Source organism: Cynocephalus volans, chromosome 7 (genome assembly GCF_027409185.1).
Source record: "Cynocephalus volans isolate mCynVol1 chromosome 7, mCynVol1.pri, whole genome shotgun sequence".
NCBI classification, from domain to species: Eukaryota; Metazoa; Chordata; class Mammalia; order Dermoptera; family Cynocephalidae; genus Cynocephalus; species Cynocephalus volans.
The window spans coordinates 1361510-1377990 of record NC_084466.1 but is presented as its reverse complement, the minus strand read 5'-3'; the positions used below and the strand labels follow the sequence as shown (position 1 = coordinate 1377990).

Below are 16481 nucleotides of genomic sequence, written 5' to 3'. Positions count from 1 at the left end.
ACGCTGTGGCCAGAGTAACATTCCCAAACTCAGCCTGATTCTGTCCCTCCTCTGTGAATGGAGTCGTTGGAGGCTTCTACACATGCATGCACATGCGCACGTGTGCACCCACACTGACACACACACACATGCACGCTCACACATGCACACATTCCACAGCTTTTGGGGGTGGAGGGTGAAGTGATTCAGGCTGAGCTAGAGGCTTCAAGAATATTAAGGGGAACATCGGCCTGGGTGCACTTGCTCTTGGGAACCCGCAGTAACCAGGAAAAGGCCTGACTCAGATGACTGTAATGTCAGTTCCACCTGCTGTAAGCATCCCAGGCTCCTAGGGAAAGTCTTCAGTCATAATTCTTGTTCCTGTGGTCTCGGTGTCCTGGGGACTGGGTGGGGAGAGTCTTTTCTGGACCACATCTAGATGGAGGTTGCAGCCCCTATCCTCAGACCTAACCCACAGGGATGCCATAGCAAAGATGTGCCTCTGCTGTCTGTGGTGCAGTCTCCACTGGGGAAGGACCCTGTGCCTGCAGCAGCAAATACTGCCACCCTCTGCTCCAAAGTCAGCCCCACGTTGTGCTTGTCTGCCGCACGGCTGTCATTCAAGCACACGTTGGTTACATGGCTAAGACGCACTGTCCTCTCAGTACGTGTGTTCGAACAGTCTGAGGCTGGTGGCAGCCGGTGAGCTCAGTGAGCACTGAGACCCTTCCTCGCCTGCCACCCATGGCTGTGGGGCTCAAGCGCATGGCCCAGGGTCTGGAAGGTGACATCAAGAGGCCGTCTTCCTCCACGGTCTCCCAGGAGACAGAAGTGCCACCTCCCAGCTGGCTCTTGGGGATGGGGCATGTTCGGCCCATAAGCAGCTTGTGCACAGACACGTGCTCACACAGATGCCCACGCTGCACACACACGCAAACATACAGATGTTCACAGACATGCAGGCACACGTGCCCATACACATGCACACAGAGACGCACACGTGCACAAGGTTCACAGACATGAAGGCACACATGTGCCCACATACATAGACACACACATACAGATGTTCACAGACATGCAGACACACGTGCCCACATACACATACATAGACACACACACATGTTCACAGACACGCAGGTACATACATGCCCACACACACTCACACAGAGACACATGCGTGCACACACAATGTTCAAAGACATGCTACATACACACACACAGAGACATACACATGTACACACAGATGTTCACAGATATGTAGGCACACGTGCCCACATGCACACACACAGATGTCCACAGACACACAGGCACACACACTACACACATGCATGGATTGTGTGGGCCATGTGAAGGAGACGGGTAGGTGTGTGTGGGATGGATCACAAGTGCACATGTGATTTCTAGGTCCTGGTCAAGCGTTGGGTCCACCTCCTTGCTCATGAACCCTGAGATGAACCCGAGAGCCAATCCGGTTCTTTCCCATGAGGGATGTCAAATGAACAGCGTGGTCCTGAGAGGCGCCTGTGCTGTCCCGCCTCGAAGCTCCAGACCCGCTGGCCCTTCAGCTCGCAGTCCTGGCTGTGTGCCGTGGGTGTGATTTCTGATCGGATTTTCGGTTGACTTTGGCATAAAAGACAGGAAGTGTGTGTGAGTGTGTGCATGTGCACTACACAGTTTTAAAGTGTATACGCCAAAAAGCAAAAGTTTTCGCTCACCTCCTGCCCCCTACCCCACAGCTGCCCGTGGATATGGGTTTGGTTGACATCCAAACCGTCCTCGTGGACAGCCTGGTGCACGCTGAGTCACGGCCTCCTCCCTCCTGTGGGCAGCGTGTCCCGGGCACGCTCCTCACGGCACAGTTTGCACCACGCTGTAGTGGCTGCAGACAGCCCGCAGCATAGACGGGCCGAGACTGCTGAGCTGTGCCCTGACGGGCGTTCTGCCACCCAGCCGGTTCCCTGGCAGGATTACCGCTGTTGTCCCTCGTTCCTGGCCTAGCTGGCTTCCGTGTTCCCTTGATGAGACTGTGCCCCATTTACAATAGTCCCCCATGTTCTGGCCAGGAGAGCCGCCCCCGGGACCGCTGTAAGTAGCAGTTAAAGGGACTGGCTTTGTCTGAGGCTGTGCGTGTCCCGCAGCCCCGCACGGCCTGAAGCTCCAGGGAGAAGCTCTGTGGCCTTGGCCGGCTCCATGCGAGAAGCAGAGAGCAGCTGCGGGCGGGTCGGGGTCTGTTGCCTGCACTGTCTCTTCCGTGACATCACCTCTGGACTGTGTTTATATCTTAGCCCTTCTGTCAGCTATTGATGGAGCCCAGCACTTCTGAGCACCGGGGACGCTCCGAAGCCTCCCAGGGACCCTGTCATTCCTTCCCCTGGGAACTGCCACCGCAGGGACCACCTCCCTCGAGGTCCTCTCTGTGCCTTCCTGCCTTCCTGGCTGCAGTTATCTTTCTCCATAACTGCCATCCAGTGTGACAGTTACTGACCATCGGTGGCTATTTAAATTAAAATGAAAACTAAATGAAATTAACCATCCAGCCCTGCATGGGGCTGGCCTTATTTCGGTTCACCTGTGGCCAGTGGCTGTGCTGGGCAGTGGGTCACGGGGACAGTGGCCACACTCTGCATTTACGGAGAAGGCAAGTGATGACTATCCCGGCTCCTTGACCTCCATGGGGACAGCGGCATTCGCTGTGCAGAAAACATGCTGAGCTGCGGGTGCGGGGCAGGGGAGCCCCTCCCGTCTCAGAGCCCGGCAGCCCGTTAGCTCCGGGGGAAACACCAGAATCCTGCACGTTGGGGTTCAGCCTCCAGGTGGACAGGGGACACCGTGCAGGATGCAGCTCAGCTTCCAGCAGTGATGGTGAGGGCACAAGGAGGTCACAGCACCGAGGAGCAGAGACAAAGCTGACACCTGTAGGTGTGGCCACCTCTGTCCGGGGAGGTCTTGACGCTTGCCCCGGTCTTGCGTTGGTTTACTCGATCTGGCTGGTGAGCGCCTGGTCTTGCGGACGTGGCAGGAGGACGGGGTCTGGGCCTGGTGGTGTTTGTGGCCAGGGTCGTAGCCCAGGGGCCTCCTGCAGAGGCGCCTTCAGACAGTGGGACGCCTGCCTAGTGCCCACCGTGAATAAGGAGCAGCCTTACTGCTGGCCGTGCCAGGACTCCCCTGCGCCTCTCCCCACCCATCTCCTGCCTGGGGCACGAGGGACTGACCCCCTCCCCGGGCCCTGTGGGTTCCAGGGGTCTCCCGTTGCCCCAGGCCTCCTCGGCCCTTAAGTGACGGCATTGCCTGGGCTTCAAGCTCCTGAACCTGCAGGAGCCGGCCAGACACGCTCAGGAGCTAAACGCTTTTGATCCAGGATTAAAGAGTCTGCCCAGAGACTGCCCTGTTGTCCGGGTTTATAAAAGACCAGAAACGCACACTGGGTTAGCCCGCTGAGCCTTAGATCCTCGCAGGCTCTGGGCCGCCATGCTGCTCGGATGCCCTGGGCCAGGGGTCCCGCACCCCCATCCCAACAGCAGCTCTGCCCGTGCAGCCCTGGTCACCGGGAGGACGAGGGGCTTCGAGGTGACACGCTGCTCTCCTACCACAGCTCCTTACGGACAGCGGACAGCGCTGCCCCAAAACACAGCTCCTTGGAAACGTTTCGGCCCCACCCCCACCCTCTTTGTGCCACGGCACATGCAATTTTCATGTGTGACCACAAGAGGGCGCCATTGGTCAAAACACGTCTGTTAAAAAAATTACTAAACTCCAGCAGCTTTTCTCCCTAATTTTGACCTGTCTGCATTTCTCATATAATTTTTGCTTATAACTATAACTAATATAAACTACACTTAAAAATTGGGCATATTTTACTCTACAGATTTTTTAAAATTCTGATGTTATGTAAAACATAAGAAATCATCTAACTCAAGTAAGATGTCGTATTGTGTATTTTTATAAAATATTTAAAAGCCACAGAAGTATTTCCCACTGGCCAGAGGGTCCTCTGACCCTCGTCCCCCACCAATCTGCTTTGCTGTCCTCTGCCCCCAGCCTGACTCCCACTGTGTCTGACCACACCCCCCAGCCCCCCACCCAATGCGATCCTCTGGTGCAGGAGCCTCCCCACACGTGGGGCCGCCGAGCCTGGACACTGGCACGGTCACTGGCGTGGTCGCCGGCTCTGCCTCCGCCACTCTGGCAGGACCCGCACCTTCTCCTGGGCCCCTTTCTTCTTGGGCCTCCCGTGCTCCTCACCCATCACGCCCCTGCCCCAGGCCCCCGGAGACATCAGGGACCCGCCTGCCCCGTGCTCATCCGGGGTGTGGCTGTCCCCTACAACTCTCACCCACCGCCAAGGCCTCCTGAGCTTGCACACTCAGCCAGCTCTCTGGTGTTTGGCACTCAACAGCCACCAGACTGAGCTTCGAGCACCTAGACCAGGACCCCACTCTGCCGTCTCTGCACAGACATCTCTGCCTCTGGGGAGGGTGGAATCACATCCTTTTGGGAGAATTCCTCGGGCCCAGGGTCTATGTCCTGACCACTGCACAGCACTGGCTCCTGCAGACTGTTCAGACCTTGGCTGACATCATCAGCTCGTGTACAGTATGATAAATGTCGTTGCAATCCTAGAAAGCACCTTGTTGAGCCCCTCGGAGCAGAAGGTGAGGGTCAGGGCTAGGTTGAGCTAGACAGAGTGAAGAACAGGGTCTGGGGATGTCAGAGGTTGCAGCTAGAGAGGAAAGCACGTCTCTTTGCGACTGCAGAATCTGCAGGAATCGCAGTGAGCATGCCGGGCGTCTGTGAGGCATGGGGTTGGGGGTTCAAGGCAAACTGACCTTGTTTGGGGCCAGCATACCCCTTTTGACCTCAGTTACACTTGCCATGATTCATAGAAATGCTTCTATTCAGTGAAATATGTTGAAACCCGCTATCTGATGTCTGCTTCTGCCACGGTCGAGGATCTTGTACCCTGCTGACACTCCCGCTAAGAGCAACTACAGAAGCTGGCTAAATTTTTTTTTTTTAAATCTGATTGAGGCTGCAGAGGCAGCCAGGACTTGAGGTGCCAGGACCTGGAATTTCACAGAGCGAGTCCAACCTTCTGCTTTTAATGGTCAAGTATTAAACCCTTTCCCCTGAGATCAGGGTGCTGTCCCACTGCTATCCAGTATTATGCTTGAGGTACCAGCCAGACAATAAGACAAGAAGAGGGGTAAGAAGCATAAGGATTGAAACTGCAAAACACAAAGGTGTCCTCATTTGTAGACCACGTGACATCACATGAAGAACTTCCAGGTGGAGTTGCAGTCCAACTGTCAGCCTTAGGAAGCAGTTTGACATGATCAGTAGCCTCGCGTCAATTCATAAAAATTAATTGCATGTACTAGCAACAAAGAATGAAATTTATAGAGGAGGATCATTTACAGTTGCATAAAAATCAAGTACACAGAAATAAGATCACATTTAATAAAGAATGTGCAAGACTTCTCAACAGAGCGCTGCAGAAGTGGCATTGAAAGAAGTTAAAGTAACCTGGATAAACAGAGGAACATACGGAGTCGATGGATTAGACAACAGTCAGTATTGTGAAGATGTCAGTTTTTCCTAAATGGACATGTAGAGGAATGCAGCCCCAATCACAATCCCAGCGGGTTTTTAAAAAACTCGGGGGGTGTGAAAATGACAAACTGGTTTCAAACTTTATATGGAAATGCGAAGGGTGAAAAATAGCCCGATCTTGAAGAACAAAGTTGGAAACTGTTCCTACCAGACACCAAATCTCATTGTCAAGTGACAGTGATTAGGGCAGATGGCCTGAAGAAGACCAACAGGACAGAATATAGGGTTTAGAAACAGACCACACCTGTGGACTCACTGGATCTACGTGAAAAGCGACGCTCAGCCCAGGGAGGAGTGGCCTCGACGCTGGCTTGCATGTCCTGGGCCCTCCATGTGGCAAATCAGGAGCGCAGACCCCGCCCACACCGTGCACAAAAATTGATTCCAGATGGATGATAGGTTTAAATGTGAAATGTAGAATCCAGCTTCCCGACAAACACAGCAGAACGCCTGCCTTGGGGTTAGAAAATGTTTCTTACACAGACTTGCAAAGTGGTATCCAGAAAAGAAGACCTGGTCATGAAGGAAGAGGTCTGTGTAGGCTGCGTGAGCGCTAAGCACCTCTCTTCACAAACTCGTGCATTACAACAATCGAAAGGAAAGGCACGGATGGAAGCAGATATTGGCGATATGTGCTAACACCATCGGCAGACAGTGTCACGAGCCGGCAGAAGTGTGGAGCAGCGGAGCGCCTGTGCATTTCTGCAGGGTGTGCAGATTCTTGGTCATCATGTGCACGATCACGGTGTGCCCAGCACCTCCAGGAACATGCCCAGCAGGAGTGTGTGTGTGCCTAAAAGGCGTGTGCGGGAGTGCCCATTTTCCTGTATTCGGTATAGCCCAGACTAGAAGCAACCCAAGTGTCCAATAATAGTAGCATCTATAATAACTCGCATTTCATCGTGTGCATGTGCCACACCCCAGCAACGGGAAAGAGCACACGCCACCAGTCAGCAGCATGGATGAATCCCTCAGCGCTGGAAGAAGCCAGACACTCGAAAAGCACACGCTGTGTGTTTTTATTCAGCCAGAGAGCAGGTGAAACTGACCCATGGTGACAGCAGTTGGGGGCTCCCTGTGGTGGGAACAGCCCCTCGTGACCTGGGCGCTGGTTTCTGTCACTCACTGTCGTGTGCTTCCGCTGAGTCCCGTTACAGCTGAACAAAATACTCACTTAAAAGACAGTGATCTCCAAGACAAAGGACTTCTCTGCCCATGGGCTGAGACAACCTACCTGCAGCGACGGGGAGGGGCCCTCCTGCATGTGTATTTTGTTTTTCCTGACTACGCAGCCGCCTGGAGCTCTGGCGACCTTTGTCCAAGGCCTTCTTCCCATTGTGGGTGCATGTTGACGTTGGGGAGCACAGACGGTGTGAATCCCCTTCCTGTCGCTCACGTTCCCACCCCCACCTCACACTCTCTGCAGATGCCACACAGCAGGATGCCGCTCGACCAGGCATCGGGGAGGTGTCCGACTGCCCTCTGCCTGCTGCTCCCACCCAGTCACACCGTGCCCAGACCCTGGCTGCCCACCCAGCTGGCGTGGAGGAGCGGTGGGCTCCCAGATCAGCGTGCCCTGTGCCATTAGGGCTCTAAGAGAAGCAACACTAATTGGTGAATTCCTGAAACAGAGTTTATGAGACCTCTGTGCCTTTTTTGTTTGTTTGAGCCAAAAAATCAGCTCATCGGCCTCAAACTCAGCCGCTGGGCAGCTGGCCAGGGTGGCCCCTCCAGGGCCAGCTGTTGCGGACTTGGAGGCATCTGCAGGCATATTCCTGCGCAGGCCCTGAGGGACATTCCTGCTGTGGCTGCCAGTTTCTGAGTTCTTCCTCCATTTTCCTCCAGTGCCACCACTTTCAGAGGAACCAGCCACTGCTTGTCCCCGAGGGGTCCTGGAGCTGAGCAGGAGCTATGCCGCCCTCTCCCCTGGGCATGAGGTCATCGGCACAGCCACAGGTCAGGCTGAGGTCCTTTGCTGTGCGAGCAGACCTGGCCCTGCTGTACTGGGTGGGGACGTGCAGCTGTAGGAACCCCATGTGCTGCTGGGCCCGCCTGCTCGGGAGCAAACGCACTGCCCTGCTCCTGGTGACGTGCAGCCAGTGCAGTAGAGGGAGGCGCCTGGAGGATCTTTGCATCCTACAGAAGATGCTTCTTCGGTTAAGTTTTGCACTGAGTCAGTGTTCCCAGAACGTGGCAGGAGAGCAGGCATTAGTGGCCTGGGTGCGTGTCTGCCTGGGCCCCACACAGAGGGGCCTCCAGGCAGGGCTGGGGCTGGGAGTCCAGGCACAGCAGGTGGCCTCACCCAGCACCCTCACTCGGCCCCTCAGGAATGGAGGGCCCTGCCTGGCACAGACATTAGGAAGCCGCCGGGGGCGGAAGGGAGGAAGGGGGCTGCTTCATTCCATGGTTTTCTTAAAAACCTGGTGGCTGTGGCCGGGAGGCAGCACGCTCAGAGCTGAGGGCAGTCAGGTTCATCTGTCTGTGCTCCCAGCTGTGTGGCTTTGGGCAAACAGCTTAACCTTTCTGTGCCTGGAGAAGACGAGGGCGCTGGCCTCACAGCGTCGTGGGAAGATTGAGTGAAGGATGGCTGTAGAACGCTTGGTGCGGTGCCCGGCCTGCACGACACTGCAGAACAAAGAAACCCTCCTGCCTGAACGAGGGGACGGAAATCGGGGACTGAGCCTCCTACCCTGGCCCTGCTCCCACGCGGTGCCCCCCTCGTCCCCGCCTGTGACACACATTGGCAGCTGCAGAGTGAACTGGGAGGCGTCCACCGGCCCCGGGACCTCGTGCCTCCCAGAAACCAAGCGGCCAAGAGCTGCCTGTCCTGTTAACGCTGCCCGTAAGCTCATCCCTCCTTCTCATTGAGAAGCGGATTTGCTACTGTGCATTTTGTAAATCAAATAAATTTATAATTCCTTGTATTTCACCGTAATTTTTTTTTTTTAATTTTTGAGTTGTTGGCAACTTTGTTTTTTATTGAAAATAAATGCCTGTCGGTGGTACTGATGTTCCAATTACAGTCCGGCGCACGGACTTTCGTGCCGGGGACATCTAAGCACCGAGGTCGTTCTGTGTGGAGGGGAGTGGAGCCTGCCAGGGACGCTCGGAGCGGAAGGACAGGCGCGTGCAGGCTCAGACGCTCCTCGGGTCGGGGCGTGTGGGCCTCTACGGGGCCAGTGGCGACCAGCCTGCGCCTGCCCGAGCGTCTGGGCAAAGGCGTCCACACGCCGGTGTGGTGTGGCCCATCGGACTCACCGGCAGCGTGAGAAGCCGAGCGTGTGCGTCCCCAGGTGCTGTGACCAGTGTGGAGCCAAAGCTCCATGGCACAATGGGTGGGTTTGGGCCACAAAAGGGAATATCCGAGTCCAGATGCCAAGCCAGGCTGTCCTGTTCGGGGCCTGGTGGGGGACCGTGAAGGGGATTTTATGGGCAGACGCAGAGAGTTTGGCTATGAGGCTGAGTTACCACCATAATTAAAGCTCTATTTCAGGGAAGGGGGGGAAACTGAGTCAGGCCTTGTCACTGCAGAACAACAGAAGTCAACGTTTGCATAAACCTGCTCACTGAACTCTCATGCAGCCCTGCGGGGTTTCACAGAAAAGGGACAGGGAGGGCTTGCATCTGAGTCACCTGTCCAGGGTGATGCCTGCAAGAACCCCCCCAGGCCGCTGATGCCACAGAGAGGAGGTGTGTCCCCCGACATGACGTGCCCAAACTCCGGCAAGCACTGCACATTGGCAGTTTGGGGGCACTTCTCAGACCCCCGGCTTTGGACTTGAAAGCATGTTCCTGGGATCGTGGGTCTGAGGATTATGGGCTCAATAAAAAGAAACCTTCCTGGACCCCCTCTTCTCTTTCGCTTCAGAGAAAGTCAGATACACAGTGATTCAGGCTCAGCTCAGGGATTGGCTCCTGGTGTAGAGTCTCACGGACAGCCCCGAGCACGTGCCTGAGGGCAGGAGGGAAGTGGGAAGGCAGGAGTCCTGCCAGGCGAGCCATCTCTTGGGGCCCCGGCACTCCTGAGATTGCAACAAACTTTGCGGAGAAGCCATGTGTAGTCGGCATTGTCAGGGAAATGACCTGTGACTTTGTACCTCTCTGAGTGTGAAGCGGGGTGGTCCCCACCTCTACAGGGTACTTGCCAGTGGACAGGACTCGGTGCAGCCACCCGAGATTCTGCTTCTTCCCTGCCCGTCCTTGGGCCAAGCCCTGGATCCTGTGAACTGGGTTGGAACAGCAGAATTGGATTTGCCCAACACTAGTGGCTCGTGCTGTAGCAACTTTAGCAAAAACCTGCCTGGGGCCACTTAGAAGGGGACAGTGTACGTGCCGCACCAGGAAGCTCTGGGCTCCTCCTGCAGTAGTCCAGGGCAGGGTGGGACCAGGGCTCGTTCTGTCTCAACTTCTGAACTGACTAGGCAAGAGTCAGCTGGTATCCTAGTCTGTGAGACTGGGCAATTTATAAAGAAGAGACATTTATTTGGCTCATGGTTCTGGAGGCTGGGAAGTCCAAGGGCACAGCACAGACACCTGGGGAGTGTCGCTGCTGCGTCATGATGTGATAGGAGCATGTGTATCACTTCAGGTCTCTTCCTCTTCTTACAAAGCCCCCAGCCCCATGGCTTTATCTCATTCTGATTGCCTCCCAGAGGCCCAACCTCCAAGTTCCATCAACATATGAATTTCAGAATTAAGTTCTCAACACATGAAATTTGGGGACACAATCAAACCATAGCAGCTGGCTGGGTGAGTGGGTGGGCAATCTGTGCTGAGCACTGACTCTTGGCTATACACTGGGGAGCAATAGAGCCACAGAGCCTGGGATTCCTGTCACTTACACTCAAGTGACAGGACAGACATCGAGCAGTGATTTGCAGAAAAAGTATAACGTGATCAGGGCCCTGAGGGAGAACCAGGGGCTGCTTCTGGGACATTGAACAGGGTTCGCTTCTCTGAACAGGAAATAGTATGCTCACAGTTCTTAAAAATTGTCAAAGGGAAGAAGTAAATAAGGAAATATAAAAACATAACTTTAAAAAATCTAATTCCATAAGGATTAAGCCAGATCAGAAAACAAATTCTGTTTTCAGAACCCATCCATACAGCTATGAAATGGGATCATTAGATTCTCGCTATGTGGGCAGCCACGTGCTCTAACGTCAACAGCAGAGAGGCTGTTTTGAATGAAAGCTGGTGTTTGTTTGTGCATTTACCAGGAAGTGCTCTGCTGTTACAGAAGGAGATCACTATAGACACGCGGAGTCCTTCATTGTCAAATGTGGACGTGAGCAGAGTACACAGCACGCACGCACAGATGTGTGCTTGTATGTCACCATCACCATCGTGAAGTCTGGGGTCAGAGGATCTTAGGTGGCACGGCTCTGGCTTCATTACGTAATGTTTGCAGCCTGCAGAGCACTCTCACGGGCTGCATAATTTATGATGTTCTACATAATTCTGGTGTTCATGTAAACCCAGAAATGGCTCACTTAGATGTGTTCAGAGACTTGGAAGAGAGCGATTCGAGCGTGTGCCTTTGGGCTTGCGTGTCTGGCTTGTTTCCTCCGTGATTGGCTGGCCGCGGCAGCTGCTGGCGCTACACAATTGGCTTGGATGTGAAATCATCCAACGGAAGCAGACCTCTCCGTCTCTGCTCGGTGACTCAGGCTCCTGCCGCTAGGCTAAGCCGAGGACGGAGGTCGCCAGTGCACAGCAGCTCAGGCGCTATCTTTATCACAGATGTCACCGTTGCAGGGAGCGGCCTGTCATCCCCCACGCCCAGCAGATGCTCGTGAGCTGCTGGAAGCCGTGGGGATTTTCTCCCAAAGTTGTAGCGGTGCCATCAGGAGCGATTTTTTCACACCGATGAACACGGAGACCTCAGATGCTAGGACTAATGTGATGTATGGGTCATAAACTCGCTTTGGAGGGTTTAGTTAGCTGATCACCCAGGAAAGGAAATGACTCGGTTCTTACACAGAACGTAAACTGACCGAGCTCCAGGTTCTGCCTGGGGTGGTTGTTGGTGTCAGGCTGAGAAATAAGCATCACACCAAAAATACCTGTCCTTCGACAAGAGCGAGTTCTGGATGGGACTGCACAGGCCCCGTGGCCCGAGACCTTCCCTGGGCACGCATGTCACCCTGGGGTGCAGGGATGGGATGACGGAGAATCGCTTTACCGTAGGGTTTTCTCAGAAGCTGCGAGGGAAGCCTGACGTCCTCCTGTGCGCATTAATTGCGGTGTCTCTCCCTCTTTCAGCTTACAGGATGCTGGCATCGGATTCATCCTGGTCATAGACCGAAGGCAGGACAAATGGACCTCCGTGAAGGCGTCTGTCCTGCGAATAGCAGTAAGTGCCGTTCCCCGGGGCTGGTGACAGCATGACCCTCCTCACAGTGCCGCCCACGGCTGCTCCGTGCTGAGTGGCAGGGCTCAGAGTGCCAGGCCAGCCCCAGCCCTCGCCCGGGGCGCACGGGCACAGACACTAGCCCGCCCCTGCTGGGCCCCCCAGTCACTGGAGCTGCGTTTCCTCAGATGGATTAACGCTTAGGGAGTCTGTTAACGCTTGGGAACCGTTTCCCCAGCCGGGACGGCCTGTTTATTTCTGAACACTGAGTATGTCACATGCCCGGGACTTTAACGTGCGTTCGCTCCGGAAGGCACCCAGCTCTGAGCAGGCAGGTGCTGTGTTACAGAGACTCCTTCAGCACCAGTTTCAAATGACACTGCACGGCTTTTTCTAAGTGCCTTTCTCCTTTCCACACACGGCTATTTTTTCTTTAGCTTTAAGATTAAATTAGATGCCATAGCCTTCCTTGGCAACGCGTCCCGCCCTTAGCAACCCTCATCTCCCCGGAATCCGTCCTCGTATCCGCAGGGCTGGTGGCAGGGTCTGCCCGCCGCCCCCGCGGGACAAGAGTGGCAGGGACTGCGCTGTTTCCAGCCCGCAGTGGTCCTGCAGGAGGGAAGGGGGTAGGGCAGCGAAGCCCCGCGCCTCGTTTCCTCGGTGGCTTCCGCCTCCACCCTCCAGCAGCCCTTCCCACACCTGCTCCCCTGCCTGTGGCCGGAGCTGCACAGCGGCCGAGAGACCAGAAAGTTTGATTGTCTGCCACCAGGTGACCCGGACTGACCGGACCGTTGGTCCTCAGCCCTGGAAGTTCAGCTGCTCTGAGGTTCCTTAGAACTCTGACCCGGTGGAGTGAAACCCTCCTGACCTAGTGCTTCAGGTCTTGTGGGCAAAGCCGGCCCTGGGCTCCCCGGCCTCTCAGAGGCACCGGCTGTGCTGAGGTTCAGGGTGTAGTGAGAGAGTTAATTCCCTTCCCCACAGATGGCCTCGTTATTTCCTCTTTAACAAGAATTAAAGGATCGGGGTCTGCTCTGACCCTTGCGACCTGCACCTCCCAGGGCCTCTCCTCAGCCGGTCCCCTCCTGTTCCCTGTCCTGACCTGGCCTGTGCCATCTTTCCTCTGAAGTACATCACAGCACTGCAGGATGTTTCAAAGAAGCAGACGTGTTATGTAATCAGCACTCCCAGCAATCTAGAAAGTGTTTGGGGAAGTTAATAGCCACTGCGTCCACTTCGCTGTTTAACTTTTAAATGAGCGTGCACGTGATGGCGTGGCAGGCCGTTCTACGCATGAGATTGTAAGAACCCACCAGGTCAGACGCACAGGGAACTCGAGACATATGTCTTGAATTAGTCCTGGGTTGGATGCCGTGAAGCTCCCGCCGAGTGCGTCACTATTTAGAGAAAATGAGCGCTGCTGCAGTAGCAGCATCTTGCAGATCAGCCCAGCTCAGCCCTTCTGTGTTCACCTGCCGCGGGCGCAGATAAACCGCCGAGACACTGCTGAGCACGGCGCAGGCGGTAGGAGCCCGCCCCTCCGTGACATCCACAGGGTCAGGACCGACCTGGGCAATCTCACTCCCCTGATCCAGGGACCGGTGGCCTCCCGTCCTTGCCTGACGGTCTCTGCACCTTTGCACACATGCCGCCACCTGGGATCCCTCACCTGGCAGCCCCAGGCAGCTTCCACTCATGCTTCACGTGCCACTCACACGGCACCTCCTCAGGAAGTCTTCCTGCCCTCAGAGCCTGTGCTCAGCTCCCGGAGGCACCTTCTTTGCTTCTTCCTTTGTGGAGGGACGCCTGTCCACCTGCACGCAGCCGGCGCCCAGCCCAGGCCTGATGCTGTGACACCTCCACCATATGTCTGCCGTGTGCCCAGATACCTCCACACACACATCACCATGTGTGCCATGACACCTCCACCATGCATCCCCCGTGTGCCCAGATACCTCCACCATGCATCACCGTGTGTGCCACGACACCTCCACCATGCATCCCCCGTGTGCCCAGATACCGCCACACACGCATCACCATGTGTGCCATGACATCTCCACCATGCATCCCCCGTGTGCCCAGATACCTCCACCATGCATCACCGTGTGTGCCACGACACCTCCATCATGCATCCCCCGTGTGCCCAGATACCGCCACACACGCATCACCAGCATCTCTCAGATTAATCATTTGCTGCAGGGCTAGATGACAAGAGGTTCCCCAAATACAAGCTTGCTTTTTAAGAAATACAGAAATTATTTCTGAAAAACTGAAGTCATCCTGCAAGATCCCCCTACCAGATGGTGGTACCATCTGCAGTGACCCTGCCACAAGGCAGGTGTGGAGCTGGAGGGGTCAAGTACTGATGGAGTTTATCCACCACCGAGTCTACCATCAAAGTTCTGAAGCAAGCTGGCTCATCTGTACAGCTTTGTTTTGTGAGAATCATAACTGGAAAGTTAGTGTTTGAGTTTTTATTTTTTGCATTGATTCTTACAGGGTTTTTTCCCTGTAATTCTCAGAGTCCACCAATAGTGGTTTGGAAATAGCAGAAGTAGGCATTTTTCAGCAGAATTCTCTTTGAACTCCAATGCTTTCCTGTTGTAAGAACTAACTGACCGTATGAACGCACAGGTTCTATTCACATGCTGAGACCCTGCTGTGCACTGGGCTTTACAGGGTGTGCACGTAGAGGAAGAAATAGCAGACAGTGTACAGACAAGTACGGGTGCAGGTGGCTGGGAGACCATTGCAATAAGGGATGTCGTGGCAGGAGGGCGTGCAGGAGGGCGACTGGGACGCACAGAGGCAGCGCGGGACGTCGGCCTGAGCCAGGCTGTGCCACTCCTGTGCCCATGTCCATACCCCCGTCTAGGCCATGATCCCTGGAGAGGAACCCCACTGCCTGGGGCAGGGGCTGTTTCTAGAAGGGCTCTTGCATGTTTGTGAACTTAATGCAGAAGGTAGTGTGATCAACTAGGACCACACCACAGTGGAGGATGTTGGGTGGTCCAGGTGGAGACTTCAAGCTTGGGACCCTCGCCTGATGAAGTTCAGTTTAGACTCCACAGGGAGAGGCAGAGGAAAAGGCCCAGGAGGAGAGAGTCAGGGGGAGGGAGGCCTTGTCGGGAGGAGCTCAGTCGTCTTCATCCTGGGGACTTGGAGGATCACCCTGGCCAAAGGCAGAGGACAGGCGTGGTCACAGTTGAGCCTTGGGGCCAGGCAGTCCAGCAAGGGTGAGGCTCTCACTACCGTGGTCTACGGTGGGGAAGGGGCAGGTGGCAGGAGATGGGCAGCCATCCGAGACTCTCTGTGTGGCTTTCCAGGAGTGCAGACCAGGAATGACTGCACCGGGGGTCTTGGTTTGGTTTTTTCAGAGAAGGCGCTGTCGACTCTGATGGGGGGAGCTGGGCCAGAGCAGAAGCCGGCATCAAGGCCCCCACCCTGGGCTGCAAACCTCGACTGCGAGCCTCAGCTGGCCTATGTCTTTCTCTGAAGTGGCTTCAGGAAAACCACCACTTAGTGTCAGCCAAGGCCAGCCAGAGCCCTTGAGAGGATTTCCCAACATGCTGGCACCCCAGCGAGGACGATGCTGCTGCAGCGCCGGACCCCAGTGCTGCAGGACACTACATAAGCAGGCTGGTGGCAGAGGCGTCTCTTTACCTCCCAGTGTGTCTGGCCACCCGAGTGGGATTCGGCACTTACATAATGTGCTGTAATTATGGGGCTATTTTTAGCCACCATATGTGCTATCTCATGAGCTGAGCTTTACCTAATTTGGGGTGTTCTTTGTTGTTTTTTGGATGCCTTCAGCTTGGCTTGGCATAGAAAAATAAGACATCGGAAGAGCCAAAATCCAGTGTTCTTAAAACCAGACTCCCTGTGCTTCCGCCAAGAACAAAGCCTCTGTCGACTCCGACCGTGTGAGGCCTCTGTTTACCTGTTACAGGTTCGGGGTCTCCAGTGAGCAAAGGTGGAAACAAACGACGGGACCCGCAGCTGAGAATTCAGATGCCTCTTCTCTCTTTGTCAGACAGTTGGCAAAAAGCCTGGGCAGGCCTCAGAGAATTCTTTTATAAAATACCTAAGTGTTCTCTTCTAGGATTCTATTTCAAAATCTAACCCTCTCCTGTTATGCCCTGTGTGTGTACGCATGTGTGTGCGCGTGCGTGCGTGCACATGTGTGTGTGTGCGTGTGTGTGTTAGCATTTTTGGATTTTGTAACAGAGTGTACGTATTTGTTTGGAGCTAGCCAAGTTCAAACTTAATCCATATCCTAGTGTATAAAGCTCAAGAGAATTGAATTTAAAGTCATTTTTAGTCTGCATGGGGCTGGACTCTTTTTTCCTGTAGAGCCGATGCCGTCTGTATGTGCAGAAAAGGCACAAAATGAGTTATCTGAGGGACCCAGGACTTTTAGGTCATCCAGAAAATATTTCACATTTGGCAAAGTATGATTGTATCGAACACTGCGGTCAAGCTCCCACCTGCACCAGTTACTGGCGCCCCAGCAATGAGCTGACGACAGGTGAAGTGGGAGCCT

The 16481-nt window shown here is 54.8% G+C and overlaps 1 protein-coding gene across 2 annotated transcripts in view; it reads left to right on the top strand.

Moving 5' to 3' along the window:
• Positions 1 to 16481, top strand: part of MCF2L (MCF.2 cell line derived transforming sequence like) — a 111750-nt gene that overhangs the window by 50472 nt on the left and 44797 nt on the right. For both annotated transcript variants that reach the window (XM_063101488.1, XM_063101487.1), the window contains exon 4: positions 11854 to 11944. In XM_063101488.1, the coding sequence (XP_062957558.1) occupies positions 11854 to 11944 (91 nt within the window). The remainder of the gene's footprint in view (positions 1 to 11853; positions 11945 to 16481) is intronic.